The sequence below is a fragment of the Aethalodelphis obliquidens genome, unplaced genomic scaffold (assembly GCF_003676395.1).
Source record: "Aethalodelphis obliquidens isolate GAN/ISIS:26980383/991018 unplaced genomic scaffold, ASM367639v1 scaffold27, whole genome shotgun sequence".
Taxonomy (NCBI): domain Eukaryota; kingdom Metazoa; phylum Chordata; class Mammalia; order Artiodactyla; family Delphinidae; genus Aethalodelphis; species Aethalodelphis obliquidens.
The window spans coordinates 24,511,768-24,530,892 of record NW_020837971.1 but is presented as its reverse complement, the minus strand read 5'-3'; the positions used below and the strand labels follow the sequence as shown (position 1 = coordinate 24,530,892).

The 19,125-nt window shown below is 45.5% G+C and overlaps 1 protein-coding gene across 1 annotated transcript in view; it reads left to right on the top strand.

Annotated features, from left to right (window-relative positions):
• ABCA13 (ATP binding cassette subfamily A member 13) overlaps positions 1 to 19,125 on the top strand; it is a 296,583-nt gene that overhangs the window by 169,305 nt on the left and 108,153 nt on the right. The window contains 5 exon segments of the mRNA XM_027124171.1: positions 6,943 to 7,012; positions 8,875 to 8,950; positions 8,953 to 8,989; positions 10,738 to 10,826; positions 15,692 to 15,805. Of these exon segments, the coding sequence (XP_026979972.1) occupies positions 6,943 to 7,012; positions 8,875 to 8,950; positions 8,953 to 8,989; positions 10,738 to 10,826; positions 15,692 to 15,805 (386 nt within the window).

Sequence of the window (19,125 nt, the reverse complement as noted above, 5' to 3'; positions counted from 1 at the left end):
CTTACTTTTAGGGTAAACTCGTACCTATGAAAAGATTAATTGTACTTTTTTTAACTAAAGGGAGTGAAAAAGTCCGTAACATCAGTGTGGGTGTGAATTACTTTGAAGACTTTTTTTTTCTAGGTTTTGCAAATGATACTATAGAGATGACCTTTCATGAAACCTTGATAAAACATGCCTTTCTTCATAAACATACCTTTCTTCTCTCTTTCTTATTTTGCTCGACTGTTATTTGAGGATCTACTATAAATATCATGTTGTTGTAGGAACCAGGATTGATGGAGCACATGGCCCCCGCCTCAAGAATTTACAAATGGGGAAAGTGATAAAAGCCATAACGATGTATTAAGTACTAAAGTGTATGTTTTTCATAATAAATTTAAAAATCCAGACAATAATACAATATTGGCATATGTTTTCCTAATTTGGGATGACATTCTGTGCGTTAGTCACGTTGGTGATTAGCACAAGGCCGAGTAACTGTTAGCAGTCTCAGTGAGGAAGAATTAATAGAAAATTAATTATGTTGTTTCACTTTAGTTTTCTCTTGAAAAAGAAAGTAATTTTTTTTAACTAAATAAAAGCTTCCATGGTGATGCTTTTATTTCCCTTCTGTCCAAAGAAACACACAGGATGTTAAAAGCGTCTACCTTTGAGAAATTGAAATATAACCCGTGGCCCTGAAGGATGTAGTCTGGGCCCAACCTGGCAACAAAGGAAGAACAGTTGGCAGAAAAAAAAGGTATATATATATTTTATTGGAGTATAATTGCTTTACAATGTTGTGTTAGTTACTGCCAAACAGTGAAGTAAATCAGCTATAAGTATACATATATCCCCTCCCTCTTGGACCTCCCTCCCCCTCCCATCCCATCCCACCCATCTAGGTCATCACAGAGCACTGAGCTTAGCTCCCCACCTTCCCCCATGTGTCCGCACATCCATTCTCTATGTCTGTGTCTCTATTCCTGCCCGGGAAATAGGTTCATCTGTACTATTTTTCTAGATTCCACAAATATGCGTTAATATACGATATTTGTTTTTCTCTTTCTGATGTACTTCACTCTGTATGACAGACTCTAGGTCCATCCACGTCTCTACAAATGATCCAATTTCATTCCTTTTCATGGCTGAGTAATGTTCCATTATATATATGTACCATATCTTCTTTATCCATTCCTCTGTTGATGGACATTTAAGTTGCTTTCATGTCCTGGCTATTATAAATAGTGCTGCAATGAACATTGGGGTGCGTGTATCTTTTTGAATTATGGTTTCCTCCAGGTATATACCCAGGAGTGGGATTGCTGGATCATACAGTAGTTCTATTTTTAGTTTTTTAAGAAACCTCCATACTGTTCTCCATAGTGGCTGTATCAATTTACATTCCCACCAACAGTGCAGGAGGGTTCGCTTTTCTCCACACCCTCCAGCATTTATTGTTTGTAGATTTTTTGATGATGGCCATTCTGACCAGTGTGAGGTGATACCTCATTGTAGTTTTGATTTGCATTTCTCTAATGATTAGTGATGTTGAGCATTTTTTCATGTGTTTGTTGGCAATTTGTATATCTTCTTTGGAGAAATTACTATTTAGGTCTTCTGCCCATTTTTGGATTGGGTTGTTTGTTTTTTTGATATTCAGCTGCATGAGCTGTTTGTATGTTTTGGAGATTAATCCTTTGTCTGTTGCTTCATTTGCAAATATTTTCTCCTATTTTGAGGGCTGTCTTTTCGCTTTGTTTATGGTTTCCTTTGCTGTGCAAAAGCTTTTGAGTTTAATTAGGTCCCATTTGTTTATTTTTGTTTTTATTTCCATTCCTCTAGGAGGTGGGTCAAAAAGGATCTTGCTGTGATTTATGTCATAGAGGGTTCTGCCTGTGTTTTCCTCTAAGAGTTTTATAATGTCTGGCCTTACAGTTAGTTCTTAGTCCATTTTGAGATTATTTTTGTGTATGGTGTTAGGGAGTGTTCTAATTTCATTCTTTTACATGTAGCTGTCCAGTTTTCCCAGCACCACTTATTGAAGAGGCTGTCTTTTTTCCATTGTATATTCTTGCCTCCTTTGTCATAGATTAGGTTACCACTGCTGCATGGATTTACCTCTGGACTTTCTATCCTGTACCACTGATCTATATTCCTGTTTTTGTGCCAGTACCATACTGTCTTGATTACTGTAGCTTTGTAGTATAGTCTGAAGTCAGGGAGTCTGATCCCTCCAGCTCCATTTTTCCTTCTCAAGATTGCTTTGACTATTCAGGGTCTTTTGTGTTTTCATACAAATTTTTAAACTTTTTGTTCTAATTCTGTGAAAAATGCCATTGGTAATTTGATAGGGATTGCATTGAATCTGTAGATTGGTTTGGGTGCTATAGTCATTTTCACTATATTGATTCTTCCAATCCAAGAACATGGTATATCTCTCCATCTGTTTGTGTCATCTTTGATTTCTTTCATCAGTGTTTTATAGTTTTCTGTGTTCAGGTCTTTTGCCTCCTTAGGTAGATTTATTCCTAGGTATTTTATTCTTTTTGTGGCAATGGTAAATGGGATTGTTTCCTTAATTTCTCTTTCTGATCTTTCATTGTTAGTATATAGGAATGCAAGAGATTTCTGTGCATTAATTTTGTATCCTGCAACTTTACCAAATTCAGTGATTAGCTCTAATAGTTTTTTGGTAGCACCTTTAGGGTTCTCTATGTTTAGTATCATGTAATCTTCAGACAGTAACAGTTTTACTTCTTTTCCAGTTTGATTCCTTTTATTTCTTTTCCTTCTCTGATTGCCATGGCTAGGACTTCCAAAACTATGTTGAATGATAGTGGTGAGAGTGGGCAACCTTGTCTTGTTCCTGATCTTAGTGGAAATGCTTTCAGTTTTTCACCATTGAGGATGATGTTGGCTGTGGGCTTGTCATATATGGCCTTTATTATGTTGAGGAAAGTTCCCTCTATGCCTACTTTCTGCAGGGTTTTTCTCATAAATGGGTGTTGAATTTTGTCAAAAGCTTTCTATGCATCTATTGAGATGATCATGTGGTTTTTCTCCTTCAATTTGTTAATATGGTTTATCACATTGAGTGATTCGCATATATTGAAGAATCCTTGCATTCCTGGGATAAACCCCACTTGATCATGGTGTATGATCCTTTTAATGTGCTGTTGGATTCTGTTTGCTAGTATTTTGTTGAGGATTTTTGCATCTATGTTCATCAGTGATATTGGCCTGAGTTCTCTTTTTTTGTGCCATCTTTGTCTGTTGTTGGTATCAGGGTGATGGTGGCCTCATGGAATGAGTTTGGGAGTGTTCCTCCCTCTGCTATATTTTGGAAGAGTTTGAGAAGGATGGGTGTTAGCTGTTCTCTAAATACTTGATAGAATTTGCCTGTGAAGCTGTCTGGTCCTGGGCTTTTGTTTGTTGGGAGATTTTTTTTTTTTTTAATTGGAGTATCTAGTCTTTCAAGAGGGAAAAAGAAGTAGAGTCAATGTTCAGGGAGCAGAACATTTTCCGAATTCTGCTCAGACGTCTGTTTTACCTTCAGATACTGTTGGAGGAAGGGCAGCGGGCCCCAAAGCTGTGCCCCCGCTCCCCCAGTCTGCGGACCATGCTCACTGTTCCGCCCTCAACTTTCTTCTGCCTTCCTGGTCTGTTTCTGTTTCTGCCTCTTTCTTTGTGAAATCCTTATCTCTTAACTCATTCCTACTTTGTAACCATTTCTACTCTTTTCCTTGGTCCGCATGACAAAAAGCTGGGGCGCGGGGTGCCTTATACAAGGGGGTGCTTTGGATCCTTCTATCAATGATAATTTCTGTCCATGTTACACAAAAAGGCTTGATTTACTGAAGTCCCAGATCGAAGCAAAATGTTTTATTTAAAACAAATATGTGTCCTACTGTAAGTGTAAAACATTGTTGAATTCAATATCTACGTATTCCATTTTAGGCAGACTTTAGTCATCGTTTGATTATGAATTAACAGAAACATTTTAAAACGATAGATGAGGTTCTGCGTATTGACTGTTTTTCTGTTCAGACTCTGAGCTCAGGTTGTGGGAGCCAAGTTGAACTCCTGCCTTTACCTCCTTTCGCACAGAAGGCAGCAAAAATCTTCAGAAAAAGCTACTGTGGTATAAACATGAACTAAACTTTACATTTTCCCATTATAGTAGATGATGCCTAATTTAAATTTTAAAATGCGCTGAAGTTCCCAGCCTTTAGAAGCAGACTGGGAGATTTCAATACCAAGGCTTATGTCCCAGGGCTTGAGTCTGGTGGCACTCCAGCCGTGATTTCCCTACTACCCCTGAAGTAAAACAGTCACTTTTCCCACTCATTCTTGATACTGTTTTGTATAGAACAGAGTGGTAGTGAGCAAATCTTATATTTCTATTGCACGTTCAAAGCCAAGTGGGGAGATTGGTTGGGTTCGTGTCCATGGTTAGATGGCAGCAGTTTGAGAAATGATCTCTGAGGTGCCAGAGTCCCTGGCTCACGAGGTCGGGCCCTCGCTCCTGGCACGGCTGTGACAGCTTCCCTCAGATGGGCCTGGGGAGATGGAAAGTTGAGGTCAGGGGGCAAAAGCACCCAGAGGGCACATGTCCGGCACCCTGGAAAAGGTGGGACCCAGATTCTGGGCGGGGTTGCACGAGCCCACATCCTAGCTCTGCCGCGTCCTCCTTGTGTGGTCTGGGCCCTGCCTTACCTTCCTCTGCTCCGTTAACATCACCCTGCTCCCACTTCTCAAGAGAGAGCAAGTGTCACCTTGGACCACAGGGTGGCCCCTGTGCCAGGCTTTTGGCTCCTTTAGGAGAGTTTGTGTCAGAACTTCCTCTCTTAGGAGTAGGTCCTGAGAATGCCTTCCTCATGCTGAGATGCAAAGTGCACTCTGACAGTTGAAACTGCAGGCAGCGGGCCTGTGTCAGAGGGGCCAGCCTTTGATCCGGCCTTGCCAAACCCGGCGGACAGAGGGACTGTGTCAGGCACGTCACTCGGGATGACTGTCACTGCTCGTGTGTCCTGCAGAGCCCGGCCAGGTGCCACAAAAAGCCGAGGGACTGGGTGCTTGGGGTCCTGACACCGGAGGGAAGTGGACGTGTCTGATCCTCACGTTTCCTCCCCTCCATCCTCCCCTGTGAGTGCAACTTCACGTGGTTCCTGCAGCTCAGAACTTCCTGGAGACTGGGCGGCTCCGAAATCCAGAATCTGTGCAATGCTGTGGCTGGTCTCTGTGCAGCTCTGCGGGTCACATCTGATTCCTCTCTAACAGGCAGCCAGGAGAAGAACTAGTGGAGGATTTGGAAGGGACAAAGAGGACTTTTTGGAGAAATTCATTATGCTGTGAACACTTGCCCACAGTCACTGCAGGCCTGCGGCTAAAGCAGGGGAGGCCCTGAGCTCAAGAAGTGTAAACGGAGTCATTTTTTTCCTCAAGTAATCATCAGATACAGCAAGCAGTCCGATGAAACACATCACTCCCTTAGGTGATATTTCCCTGTTCACTTTCAGGACTCAAACTGGAGTCCCCATTGTCTGCTTAACCGAGAAAGTCACACCAGCAAAGCCTTGAAATTATTTTTGTTATTTCAGAAATTTACATGGAAATTGTACTTTGCTAACCTTGTTAATAGAAATGGTAGGTTTCTTTTCATGGGACTGGACGTGTTTCACCTTGATGTTCTCACGTTGGAGCATCAAGGTCTGGAGCAAAAAGTGAGGGCTCAGAGGTCAAAAGACCGTCTTCCAAAGTGTGATGCTGGGTGAGCCCCTGGCCTCTGACAATCCCACTCCCTCTTCCCAAAAGCGAGGCTGGCAAGCGGTTGTAGTAAAAGCACCTAGCGGGGCACCTGTAGTTCAGTAAATGTCAGTTTTCCTCCTTTCTCCCCCAATTTTTGAGTAAGACACAATTATCATTACTAAAGCAGATTTTAATTTACAAACATTAGTGAAAAAAAAAAAAGTATGAGGCCTAACAAGGAGAAAAGTTATAGGGAGCTTTGGAATAAAATGGGTGGACCTGGAGATGATCATGCTAAGTGAAGCAAGTCAGACAGAGAAAGACAAACACCATACGATATGGCTTATATTCGGAATCTAAAAAAAAAAAAGATACAAGTGAACTGATTTACAAAACAGAGACAGACTCATAGACTTAGAGAATGAATTTATGGTAACCGGGGGGAAGGATGTGTGTGGGGGGAGGGATAGTTAGGGAGTTTGGGATTAACATACACACACTACTATATATAAAATAGATAACCCACAAGGACCTGCTGTAGAGCACAGGGAACTCTGCTCAATATTATGTAACAATCTAAATGGGAATAGAATTTGAAAAAGAATAGATACATGTATATGTATAACTGAATCACTTTGCTGTACACCTGAAACTAACACAACATTGTTAATCAACTATGCTCCAATATAAAATAAAAATTAAAGAAAAAAATAAAGGGTTCTGAACCTCTGCTATCAGTTGTTTTCATAGCAATTTCTGTGGCACTGTGGTTCTTCATAATGGAAAATTAATACTAGTTGCCTTTCTTTAAATGATGATTCAATTACAGTGTCACACGATGAAAAGGAATTAGCAACTACCCGTGTTTATTAATTGCTACACTGGTGCTGAGGGCTCCTGGTTTAGCCACCAGGAGCCCCAAGGTTCACGACAGCCCCCCGAGTCCCTGCTGAAGGTCCCAGGAGCCTCGGTATACATTCAATGCACGAACAGAGTGAGCATCATTTAATATAATGGAAATATTGTCATTGCAATAGAACGTTATCCTCAGATTAACAGCTCAAGCTGTGAAAACAAATGTGAACGCTTGGCCTTCTGCAGTGCGAGATGATACTCTCATGAGCTGCGCTCCAGTCTGGGGGATGCTTTCATGGGAATACAGCAGCTCTGTGATCTCAGGATCATCCCATCTCTCCTTCGCTGTGTCAGGGGGAATTCTTCCTGCTGGTGCATGGACCCCTTCTCTCACCCAGAAGTCCAGGAGTCCTGCGGCTGCCTGGTAGGTTTCCACCGTGTTTTTTATTTCTAAAAAGTCTAAACCTCAAGGAACAAAGATGAGTTCACCCCCACCTGAAAAACCTTCACTTTTGTTAACTAAATGAACTTTTGAACTAAATGACCTTTAGGGTGACTCGATGAGCTGCTTCTTGGAAAGGTGTCGTGACATGGTTTCCAGTGTGGTCCTCCTGTTCATTGCCCACTGGTCATGGTCGGTGACTGTCCAGCAGTGTTCACGAAGCAAAGGAATCTTCTCCAACTAATGCTGAGGAAGCTAGGATTGCCCTTTGGGGGGAAATTTCCCAGAATTTCAAGGCAGGATGACCTCAAGCTCTTGCTGTATTCTTATTTGAGTTTTGAGAGCTAGATTTTAAAAGCTAAGACAGCACTTGGCTCTTCTAACTATGGTCGATCCGTACGAGAGCACACGGAAGTGGGTTTTCCCCTGTTACAGTGCAAGGCATTGCTGTCTAGTCTGCGGAGGAGAATGGAGTGAAACTTATATGGAAAACTGGTTGGAGCTCACTTCAAAGGAAATCTCAAAAGGCAATTCATAAAAGGCACAGGCCTATGAGCCACAATCAGCAAGCTGATATGGCAATCTTAATTTACTGAAAAAGGAAAAGCGAAATCTTAATTGAAATTCAGGATCTGTTAAGAAAACGGCCACTTGAACATGTTGACAGGGCCTTTCTGTTTAGTGGCCTGTGGGATACACCCCTCCTAATAGTTTAGTGACTTTAGGAAGTCTTCCTTTCCATGGACCCGGTCTGCTTTCTTCTCCTAGACCAAATGTCTGGATGTAAGTGAGGCAGTTACACAGCAGTGAGGGGGATGTCCAGGTGGGACCCACCAGAGACTACTGACTGGTGCTCCTTTGCAGTGAGCAGCTGTTCTGCTCAAGTTCTTTTTGGACACAGTGATTTGTTTCTTCCCCGTCTTGTTTATTCCATTAACTCATGAACCCTGTAAATTTTCACTCCATGCTCTTATTCTGTGGCTTTGATCTAATCATCCTGTGAGACTGGTACCTTTTGTTACCAGCTCCCTAAAATTTCCCGGAACGAGATTGAGTGTCAGTGGCAGAGGAATGAATGAACAAGTACCAAGTGGTTGATGTGAATTCACTGCAACTCACGTGAACCTCATGTGAGACCTCAGTCATATGTGTGCAAGAAGAAAAGCATTTCCCATGAAAAAGCTCCACGGCCGAGGCAGCTTCAGAAACGCCAGATAAAGCCCTGGTTAACAGGGCTCTTTGCTGTAGCTCTTGCAAGATGCTGTTATCATGTATGAATCATTACACAAGGGGTGGAAAAGACGCAGCGTTTCCTGCAAATGACTCAGCTGAAGAATCCTTGTTTTTTGTGGCATTGTGTGCTTGGGCAGAAGTTGTGGTCCCCGTGTTAGGAGTCAGAGGCCCTCAGGAAAGCGGGAGTCGGGGTGGTCCCTGCTTGGCAAATATTTCCTGATTCTAAGCCTGTGAGGCATTTAGGGAAGAAACACGTTCCTTTGAACTTTTTGCCCATCATCCTCTGACTCTCTTTCTGGTTCGTCAAGTGCGAGGTCACCCTAGTGAAAACATTTTTCACCTTCTGAGTTCTTACAAATCTGCCCAGGCTTACATACAGGAAAAGGTTGGGAAGTTCCCAAATCTGACAGCAAAGGTTGCAGTGGAATTCTAGCAGAGTTCTCAAATGTATCAACAGGTGACTCTTAAAGAGATTTGAGAACATGTAAAGAGCCAGCGATGATTCACTGAAAACATGACAGCTAGGAAAAGTCACGTTTACTTTAATATCAGTAAACCTGTGTGTGGGTTATGAATAAGCTTCTACTTGACGTCTTTGGAAACAATTGCAGAAGTGCCCCAGTGGAAGCACCAGGGCTCCCCACCTGACCGTCCGCCTGGGCCACAGGCTGCTCAACCTCTCCGGCCTCCCCCGGAGTATTTGCTGGCGCTGGAGGAAAAACCAAGGTGGGTTTGAAACCGGCGCTGGCTCTTCCCTGTTCCCAGAATTACTTCAGAAATACGAGTGTTTCAAATGCCGATGCTCTTCAAAACTCAGAAGTCTAGTACCAACTCATAAGAATTCCAAAGAAATGCGGCAGGCCTAATCAGATTCCTCCTGCCGACTTTCTTGCCCTGGGGGAATCCCGTCCATGGAGAGTCACCTGGGGAGACAGACGCAGCTTGAGAGCTTTAGAGAATGAGCCCAGAGACGTTAACAGCATAATGAAATAATCGTCTCCCTGGTGTCTTAAGGTTCTTCTCCTGCGATTTTGGGGAAAGCTTTTGTTCTGTGCTGCATTTCCGTGAGCCTAAGAGGGTGAATCTAGGTTGAGGGGGTAGGGATGAGCTTCTCATTGCTTTGAATTGCAATCACATTCACCACCCCATCAAATTTCCTGAGACCCCAACGCAAAATCATTGCATGGTGTGTCCGAGGTGCCTGAAACAACCCCCCTGCCCCCAGGCTCTCTTTATCTCTGGTCCTTCCTGGACCATCTCCGGCCCCACTGAACTTTGCCTGAATCTCACCTGCTGCCCACTCCTCAGGTCTTTAAACACGTCCCAGAATCTCTGCGTTTTGCAGGTTGGAGTTTGTGTGGCCAGGACGTAGAATAGTATCTGGCATACAAAAGACACTCAATCAATGTCTCTGAAATGAGTGAATGGATGCATGAGTTAAATGGAGCCGGGTGGGAACACCTCCTTATTCCTGTGCCCCAAAATTTCTGCTGAGAGTCCGGGCACGACGGTGAACGTTTGTTTTTCAAGCTCCTTTTATCAGAGACTGGGAGACAAAGTTTAATATGTGTTTTTATTTCTAAGGTCCAATATTTTTAGAAGCTTCATGAGTGCCAGATACTACACAGCCCAAGGGATAGGGAGACAAAAGATGTAATTCCCACCCGTTAGAGGCTCACAGACACACATAAGAGATAAATTAGCAAGAAGACAGTTAAAACCCAGAGTAGCAATTGACACAGTACTCGGGAGATACTCACAGAGCTGCATAAGAGATAAACTAGCAAGTAGACAGTTAAAACCCAGTGTAGCAATTGACACTGTACCCGCGAGAGACTCACGGAGCCTCAGAAGAGATAAACTAGCGAGAAGACAGTACCTGTCTAGCAAGAAGACAGTACCTACCCAGAGTAGCAATTGACAAGGTACCCGGGAGAGTCTCATGGAGCCGCATAAGAGACAAACTAGCAGGAAGACAGTTAAAACCCAGAGTAGCAATTGACACAATAAGTGGAAATGTAGGGTATTGTGAGAACCCCGAAGAGAAGGAAATGCACCCCAATCAAAGAAGCCGGGGATGCCTTCCTGAAGGAGGCCTTGTTTGCACTGAGGATTAAAGAAGCAAGAGTAGGGAAGAGAAAACAATTCAAAACAGGGTAACTCAGAAGAGCCCGACAGACTAAGTGATTCTGAAAGCTGATTTGTAGGAGAAACAACAATTAATTAAAATAACCGTGGTGCAGGGACCACAGCCGTGTCCTTACGCGGCATGTGTTTCCTAACACGTTGGTAAGTTCTGAGCGGCCAGGCCACGTCCTCCTGCAGGCTGAGCCCCGTGAGACCACGGCACGGAGCCTGGGGGCTCAGCAGCTGCTGTTCTGAGGTTTCTATGACCAGTGGGTGGGGGAGGCCCTCTGTTAGGAAGGCCTGGTGCTGCCTGGTTCACACACTAACACCGCCTTCACTGTCAGCAGGCTTGGAGGGTGGTCTTTTGGAGTGAGAATCCCTGATTAAGTTCAAGACGCACATTCAAATATATCAAAACCCAGAACTTTGGCAAAGGTAATATTTTTTCTTTTTTTACTTCTTGTTTTAGAAAGAAGTCAGGGAAACTTGCTTTGTAAATACCTTTGTGGGTACAGGCGGAATCAAACCAAATCCCAGTGTTTTTACTGAGAAATAAAGCCAGTTGTTCATAAACATTCCCTTGAAGGAGAAAATGAATTTAGTTTTCGTTTTCCTTTAGGCTGTATAGAAATATATGAAATAGGTCACTTTCTTTTGTTATGATCAGAATACACCTGATGGATCTAAAGCAGATGAGAAAATAATCTGTGTTTAAAGACATTCGTTGTCAGGATAACGGTGATTTTGATACGTGCACTTAAATTCCTCCTCTTTCTGCTGGCTGGATGGACCCAGAGCTGGATGGACACAAAGAAAATGGTGGACTCCTCCGAGGGGCTGGATTTTCAAGCCCTGCGGAGACTGTCCCTGTGAATGAGGAAAGTTTCCTTGGCATCACCAAAAGTGGCTGGGAGGGAAGGAGGGCTAGGATAGAGGAAGACGCCCTTACCCACCAGCGGGAACTTAGAAGCAGTGAATCAGGACAGGTTTCTCCAAGGAAAGAAGTCAGTACAACCTTAAGATGGGAAAATATCCGAAGCTTTCAGTCTTCGGCGATTGGGGAAATAGTTGTCTGGTGTCGGTCCTGACTGAGAGAAAAATTGGGAAAGAGTAGATCCTGGGAGTGAAGTGTCTGCTTGTAAACCTGTCATATCACTAATGAAATGTCCCTACCTTTCATGAAGGCTGGGCCTTCATGGTTCCTGGGGACACGGAAAAGCTTATCAAGATCTGGGCTTGTGCCTGGTGCAGGCTTACTCATTGGAATAAAGGTTCTTTCCAGGTTTTGACAATGTAATCCCTGAGGAAAATGCTAACATTCATACTTCACGATGCAATTCCGGAAAAAAGTGTTAACAGTCGTATTTCACAACATAATCCCTGATGAAAAATTTTAGTCCCTGTGTGGACTGTTCAGAAACCCCTCTTTCAGCTGAGATTTGTTCAGACCTCTTACCTTGTAGGCCACATGCATGAGATTTATAGCTTAATACAAAAATATCAAGATTCATAGCTTGATAGAAAAATACCTAAAATACATTTGCTGGCTTTTGAACACGGGATGGGGCTGTTATTAAAATCAACCCAATTTGTAGAAGGAATCTACTCATTTCCTCTCAGAACATTTTAACTTTCTAATCTGTCCAAATCCTAAGCCCTCTGTTGACAGTGGGCTGTCGTGTCCTTGCTTTCAGGATCCGGGGTCTCCCTGTATCTCTGCTTCTGTGATGAGGGCACAGGATCCCTGTGTCTCCCTGGCACCTGTTCTTTTCTCTCTTCATTTGTCTTCTGTATTGACATGTTTGACTAGTGACTTCTGCAGCTTTTAATGTTGTTTGACGTGGACTTGGCCAGGCACGGGCATGCAAGCCAATGGTATGCAGCCCTCTGGGGATGGAAAGAAGCCCAGTAGTCACCCTACCGCACTGGCTGCAAAGGGCGTCTGTTGTCTGAAATCCCTACAGCACTGTTGGTGGTTGATATCGTGTCAGATTATGCATTAACCTTTCAGTAATTAGCCACCAGCCTTTAACTTTGGCCTTTGGGGTACAGTCATAAGACACGGAGTGATTTTCATGGTCTTTCTGAGGAGAAAATGGACAATTTGCATAGGAACAGGTTTAATACTTATAAATTCATTGTATTGTAGAATGTCTCTCGTGGAACCTTTATGAGTTATTTCATTCACATCTTGAGTGTTCAGCTGGTTTAATTAAACACCCTCTAGAAGGTATGCACTTTAGTTAAAAAGGCCAAACTCCTGGTGTTTGGCATTCATTCTATTCTCACATAGACTTTTAGCCATTTAAATATCCATCCAGTGATTTTTTTTCCTACAGTTACTCAGTTGCCTTTCTGAGGAACTGTTACTCGGGATCCTGAGATGGAAGGTCTGTTCTGAGGTGTCAGGATGTGTCCCTAAAAGGAGGCTGACTCCCTCCTTCAGTTACTGGATTTCGCTGTGTCCTGACTTACGGGCTGGCAGGGAGGGAAATCCCACAACTTACTTCCAGAGAATGGTCCAGTATTTCAGGGAAACATTCTTGGAAGAGAAAAAAAGAAAAAGAAAAGCTCTTCCTTTGAACTGTGCTTAACCTTAAATGTTAATTTAAAGGTCATTATGAAACATCTGTTGCTTGAAGAATTTATAAAATTTCTCCCAAGCGAAGGCCAATTTATAGAAGAACCAAAATGAAGTTCAGACTGTTCCTTGGAACTCTGTGCGCCAGTCACCCATCACCAGAAAGGTGCTGTAGGTTGGGCAGTCACGGCCAACAGGGCCGTCGGCATCTGGCCTTCACAGAGCAGGGCTCAGCAAAGGCCTCGCTCCCGGGGGTGGGGGGGTGTCCCGAGCCAGACCCTGCCACCCCCTGGGACTGTCCCCACAACCACATCCTTGGCGCCCCTGACTCTGCCGGGCGCTTCTCCCATCTTCCCTGACAGCCACGGGTGGAGATTTGGAAACAGGCCATTGGAGCAGCTCCTTGCCGGTCTCCTTCCTGTAGAGAGCTGGCCTGGAGCCCTCTCGGTCCAGTGTGGCAGCACCCTTGCCCTCTGACTTCGCCCCCATGGAGCACCCGGGCCTTTCCATAATCTCACTGAGGTCCACAGGCTGCATCGTGGATCCTGTTAGTTCAGGCTGCACCCTCTGGAGTTAATCACTGGTATTTGGTGAAGTCAGGGTTCTCCGGGTTCAACCCCTTCGTCCCCTGAGAGGGTCACTCAACACCACCCCTCCGTCAGCAACCGTCACAGGGTTTCACGGCCACACCTGTGACTTGGTCTCTGTACTGAGGCGTCCCTCTCGACCTTGGGCCTGGAGACTGGGGACCTGGGCGGAGAGGTTTGCTGGCTGCTGGGCGTGGCAGCTGGGGACCCAGTCCTGGCGGCCAGGCTGGGTGCTATAGTGACAGCAGAGGCGTAGGGGCTGAGCCTGGGCCAGAGGGAGGACATCAGAGTCCCTCAGCCAAGAACGTAGGAGAAGCGGGGCATAAACGGGACCTGACACAGAAACCACAAGCCCACGGGGAGGGGCTGCAGGTGCCCAGGATCCCGGGTCCCCCAGGCCCACACAGCTGCCCCACTCCAGTTTCCATGTTTTTATACAGTGTCATTCTTAAGCTGGAAAAAAAAATCTCCCTGCTTTTAAAACAAAAATTAAAACAAACAAATGAAACAAAACAACATCTGAAGACCCCAGATCCAGGGCAAAGACTACCATTGCCTTTTTCATACGTTTCGCTCCAGTGAAGCAGTTACAGGAGCCAAGATTGGGGGTCGGGAGGTCATGGACCGTGGTCCTGGGGGTTCCTGTCCACACGCTGAGGTTCCGACTGTTTCAGCCTGTCCCTTGACTTTAACAGAGGCTTGCGCTTGTATCCTTTCCAGAAACACGGCTAGATCCTCAGTGTCAGCACATCTGTGGCTGTGTGGGGTTGAGGTGGGAGTGCCAGGGGCCCGGCCCAGGCCTACAGGACCCAGGGTTGCTGGGCCGGGCACAGGAGCGGGTGAACACCCTGGCAGGCGACCTCAGTGCAGGGAGAGCTGCCCCGTCAGGGACACCCACACTTTTCCCTGCTTTTCAGAATCGCGTGTCGGAATTGCACACACTGCGAACCTGTGGCGGCTTTTGTGACCAGTCTCAGATCCACCTGGACGCCCCGGGTCTGTGGATAGTTGGTCTCAGGTGGCATTTCTTCTTCCTTGGAGTTGGGAAGAATGACTGCTAAGGATTTCCCTGAACCTAAGAAAATATTTGAAGAAGGGGGTGTGTAGTGACAGCTGCCGTGAAAGAGGGAAGGGGTCTGCTGCTTCCTGCCTTGCCTAGGGATGTGGGCTCTCTGATAAATAACTGGGGTCGCTGTCCTGTGTAGACCGGCATTGTCATGAGTGGTAGCCCAGCTGTCCCCGTGAACACAGGACCCTGGCGGAAAACGACTGGTCACCCTGTGACGAGAGTGGGGGGATTGGGTCGGAAGCCGAGGGACTTGTGATGCGGCCCTGACTTTGCACAAACTGTGAGAACCTACACAGCCTCCTTCGAGCATGAACTTGCTGGGGAGCAGCTCTAGTCCCAGAAAGAAGGTTGTCTGTCACAGAAGGTGGCATCATCTAGAGAACTGAACTTGAATTAAGGTCAGAATTTGCCAGTTGATTCATTATACCTCTTAAAGACACTCGCCAGCATTCCAAACTGAGTACATTTAAAAAGTTTTTATTAAAGTATTGATCTTTTGAAATATAGACACTGATGGTTCAATTAGCATTTTTTATGCTACTTCTTATTTCAACGTTAATAGCATTGTCTGTCTCCTATTTCTGCTTCACCTTTCTCCTGCCTGACAGGCCTGCTGCCTTATTCTCCATGCTCAGCAAATGTTCACTTCAATTTATTTTGAGAAATAACGTTCCACATTCAGTTATTAATTTGAAAGTCATCATTTTTTTTCTTATCATTTGCTTGCTTTTAATTTGCAGGTCAAATTTCATTAGCTTATCAACTGAGAAAGAAAAAAAAATGTTGGGCTTAGATTCCCTTTTTGCTGTGAGAATATAATCATAGAGCAACACTCAACATTTGTTCTGCAGAAAATTAATCTATTTTTAGCCGTAAATTATATGCTGGAGATAAATACAAAATTAGCAGACTGGAATTCACCGCTCACTATCAGCCATGCAGGACCAGTGCTCCGAGGCCTGCGTTCAGGTGAAGTTAGTTTACATGTGCTCCTCGCATGCAAGAACCGCTGATGGATAGACTTCAGAACTAATTTCATGAGGGCCGTTAAGTTCTCTTTCTTTTTTGGGTGTTGTACAATCAGAAGGGCTTTCATTCCCTGCCATCCTACCTGGGTCATCTCAACAACCTTATTCTGTGGAGGCTCTTCCCCCCTGTGGCAGACTGCAGGCAGTACGGTAAAGTTATTTTTAATGCAGTTTGTAATTCAGTACTTTCCAAAGACAGTGTTTTTAAAAGGGAAAGAAACAGAGGAAATTCTGAATAGGAACGTGAAGCGTGATGAGAGTTTTCTGCTGGCAGCCAGTCCATGTAGAAACGGGTACAGATTGGGAGGCCCGGGCTGCTTTTGTGTGTGTGTGTCTTTCGGTGTCTTTACCTTCCTGGAAGTTGTGACCTCAGGTGACTAGAGAGTTCGCTCCTAGCGACTTAGCATCTTCCAGAAGCAAGAAGAATTTCTCTCTTTAAAGAGACACTATCGTACAGAAAACTGTTATAGATGACCCAGATCACCATTATTGTTGGGAAGGTGATCATAATTTATCATAATTTACTTGATGCTGAGCCCTCAACTCATAAGTTATCTGTGTTGACTTTGGATTCACTACCTGTGCTTTCTTATTTCTTACCCGTGTAAATGACACAGGTGCATTTCTGGAACCCAGAGTGAATTTACTGGTTTAAGGGGATGTTATATGTCTCATTTGGGTGGGCTAAGTTGTAATTTATCAAATTCATTCAGTTCTTTAAAAAATAAAGAAAGAAAGCAAACAGATGTATAAATACCAGCAGGCCGTAGCCATCATAATTTATTCACAGGATATATTTGTCAAAGCATTAATTCACATAGAAATAAATGCTAAGTGATTACCCCAATATGCTATGACTTTACCCCAGCCTTGTCTTATTCTTCCATATTTGTTTTCCCTTCTCCACCATTCTTTTTTTTTCTTCTTTTTTTTTTGGCTGCGTTGGTCTTCATTGCTGCGCGTGGGCTTTCTCTAGTTGTGGTGAGCGGGGGCTACTCTTCGTTGCGGTGTGTGGGCTTCTAATTGTGGTGGCTTCTCTTGTTGCGGAGCACGGGCTCTAGGCACACGGGCTTCAGTAGCTGTGGCTCGCGGGCTCTAGAGCGCAGGCTCAGTAGTTGTGGAGCACAGGCTTAGTTGCTCCGTGGCACGTGGGATCTTCCCGGACCAGGGCTCGAACCTGTGTCCCCTGCATTGGCAGGAGGATTCATAACCACTGCGCCACCAGGGAAGTCCCTCCACCAATTTTTAAAATAAAACATTTAATCATTTTGTGGCACTGTAATTGTTTTGGAATGACAGTAAGTAATATGAAAATGTGTATGCCCAAGTAAAGTACAAAAGAGCATAAAGTTGTATGGATGAGGGAGAGCAGAGTGATGTTTATTGTGCCTGAAATGTCTGAGGGACATTAGATATTTTTATATGCATGGTCTCATTTAGTCTTTATGGCAGTTTTGTAAGGTAGTGCTATTTGCCTCCTTCACTGATTAGAAAACTGAGGCTCAGAGGAATTGCCCACCAGCTGTGGCTCTGAGAAGGTTGAGTGAGGGGGCCTTGGCTTGATTCTAGGTCCAGCTGATAACACAGCCTTTGCTTTTCTACTGCAAAGAACTGAGAGGGCGCTTCTGATGGGCACGGATAGGACATGCTTTGTGGAGGGGGGTCACTAACACTGGATCTAACACATCAGCAAACGTTTGATCGACGTCAGGGAGCTACTGTGGGTACTAGTGGTGCTGATGTGAGAGAAATCCGAGCATCTGTTCGGGTTCTGTGGGGAAGTAGAGTTTGACCTCATTGTGAGGGTCGTTGTAGAGAGACATTGTTGAGGGGGTGTCTGAGGCCACGTTCTGCTTGACCTTGACTGTCAGAGGGAGGAAGCTGGCCTTTAATTAATAGGCAGCAGGTAGGCTTTGTCTGCAGTTGAGAATGAGGATGACGCCGTCCCAGGAATATCTTAGGAAGAACAATCTGGATCCACGTGGTAAAGGGAGGGTCCCTGCTGCAGCCATGGGACCTGTCGGAAGGATGCCACTCACAGTCTAGAGGTGGCCCAGGTGAGGCCAGGATGCATCGGGGCAAACAGTGAAATTGTCAAGTTCAAACAGGTGGGAGAAAAGGTTGGGGCTTTGGGGATAGGGAAAGGAAGAAAAATAAAGAACCTGACACAAAGAAGTTTAGAGTAAGAGTTTAAAGGGTTAAAATTTAAACGTGAGCTTTTAAGAATGAAGGACTTCGTGGTCAGCGCTGGCAATCTGAGAAATGATTCAGGAGAAGAAGATGGAGAAAGGGATTTATACAGGTTCCGAGGTGGTGGGTTTCACGTTAGATGAAAATAAGTGTATGGCGCGATTCAGAGAACTGGAGAAACAAGGTCAGGAGAGGGTCCTGAGTAAACCATTTAGCCTGAACCTTCACACAGGTGGTAGATTCCGCTGGTCCTCTGGTCAGATCCTGCCATGGTCGAAGCTGCAGAGACAGGAGGCTGGGGCAGGGAAGGAGGCAGAGGGGCTGCAGCCCCCCCCGAGGCAGGAGGGTCTCGGCATGGAGTCCAGGGAAAGGCAGAGGTCAGGAAGAGCAGGAAAAAATTTCCCAAGTCCCAGAATCTCCAGGGAGAACGAGGATGTGGTGCCTGGGGCGTTGACCTCCGTGGGGCTGGCGACATGCAGACGAGATGGGGTGGAAGGGGGTGGGAGAGGCTCTTCCAGGGATTTAGGAAGCCAGGTGGGTAAACTCTGCTTTGCGGGAGGTCAGTGAAGAAGGGCGAGCGGGGAAGCGTGTGTGCGTGTGTGTAGCATAAGGAGAGCTTGGACCTGGGAACAGCGTTGACTGGCCCGCAGGTGTCTGCCAGTTGTGTCTCATCTGCCCTGTTTCCCGGGTTTCCAGACGTTCCTGGTGAAGCTCAGCTGAGAAACACCCACTGGTAGGAGTGGACTTCGTGTTCCGTTGTTGGAAAGTTGTGTCGACTTGAAAAAGACGTGTATTCTCAGCTACTGGGAACTTCTTTAACAGTATTTTATTCATGTCAACCTTCCGATTCCCCCTGGCGTGTGTGTGCAGCCCTCATGAGAAGGAGGGTCTGTGCAGTAAGCCGGGAGCGTGCAGGTCGCAGCCTCTCGGGGGAACACGTGGTGACCTACTATCCGAGTACTGAGTAAGGGCTCCGATGAGCAGGGCTCCTCACGTGCCTTGGTGCCCATCTGCCACGGGCAGACATGGAGCTGTTAGCTTAGCCATCACGATGAAACAAGCACTCACGGGCTGTGGGACTTGGGCAGAGCCTGTGTTGAGGGCCCAGCAGCCCGGGGACGGGGCTCAGTGGGCATCCTGGCAACAAGGCCGAAGGAACCGCTTTGCAGACGACATGCCCTGCTGCTCGTCCCTGCAGTCCTGTGCCGGGGCCCCAGCACCCCTGGACGTCCCTGCCTTAGACGGAGGGGCTTTCTGAGCCCTGACCCAGCCAGGCCACT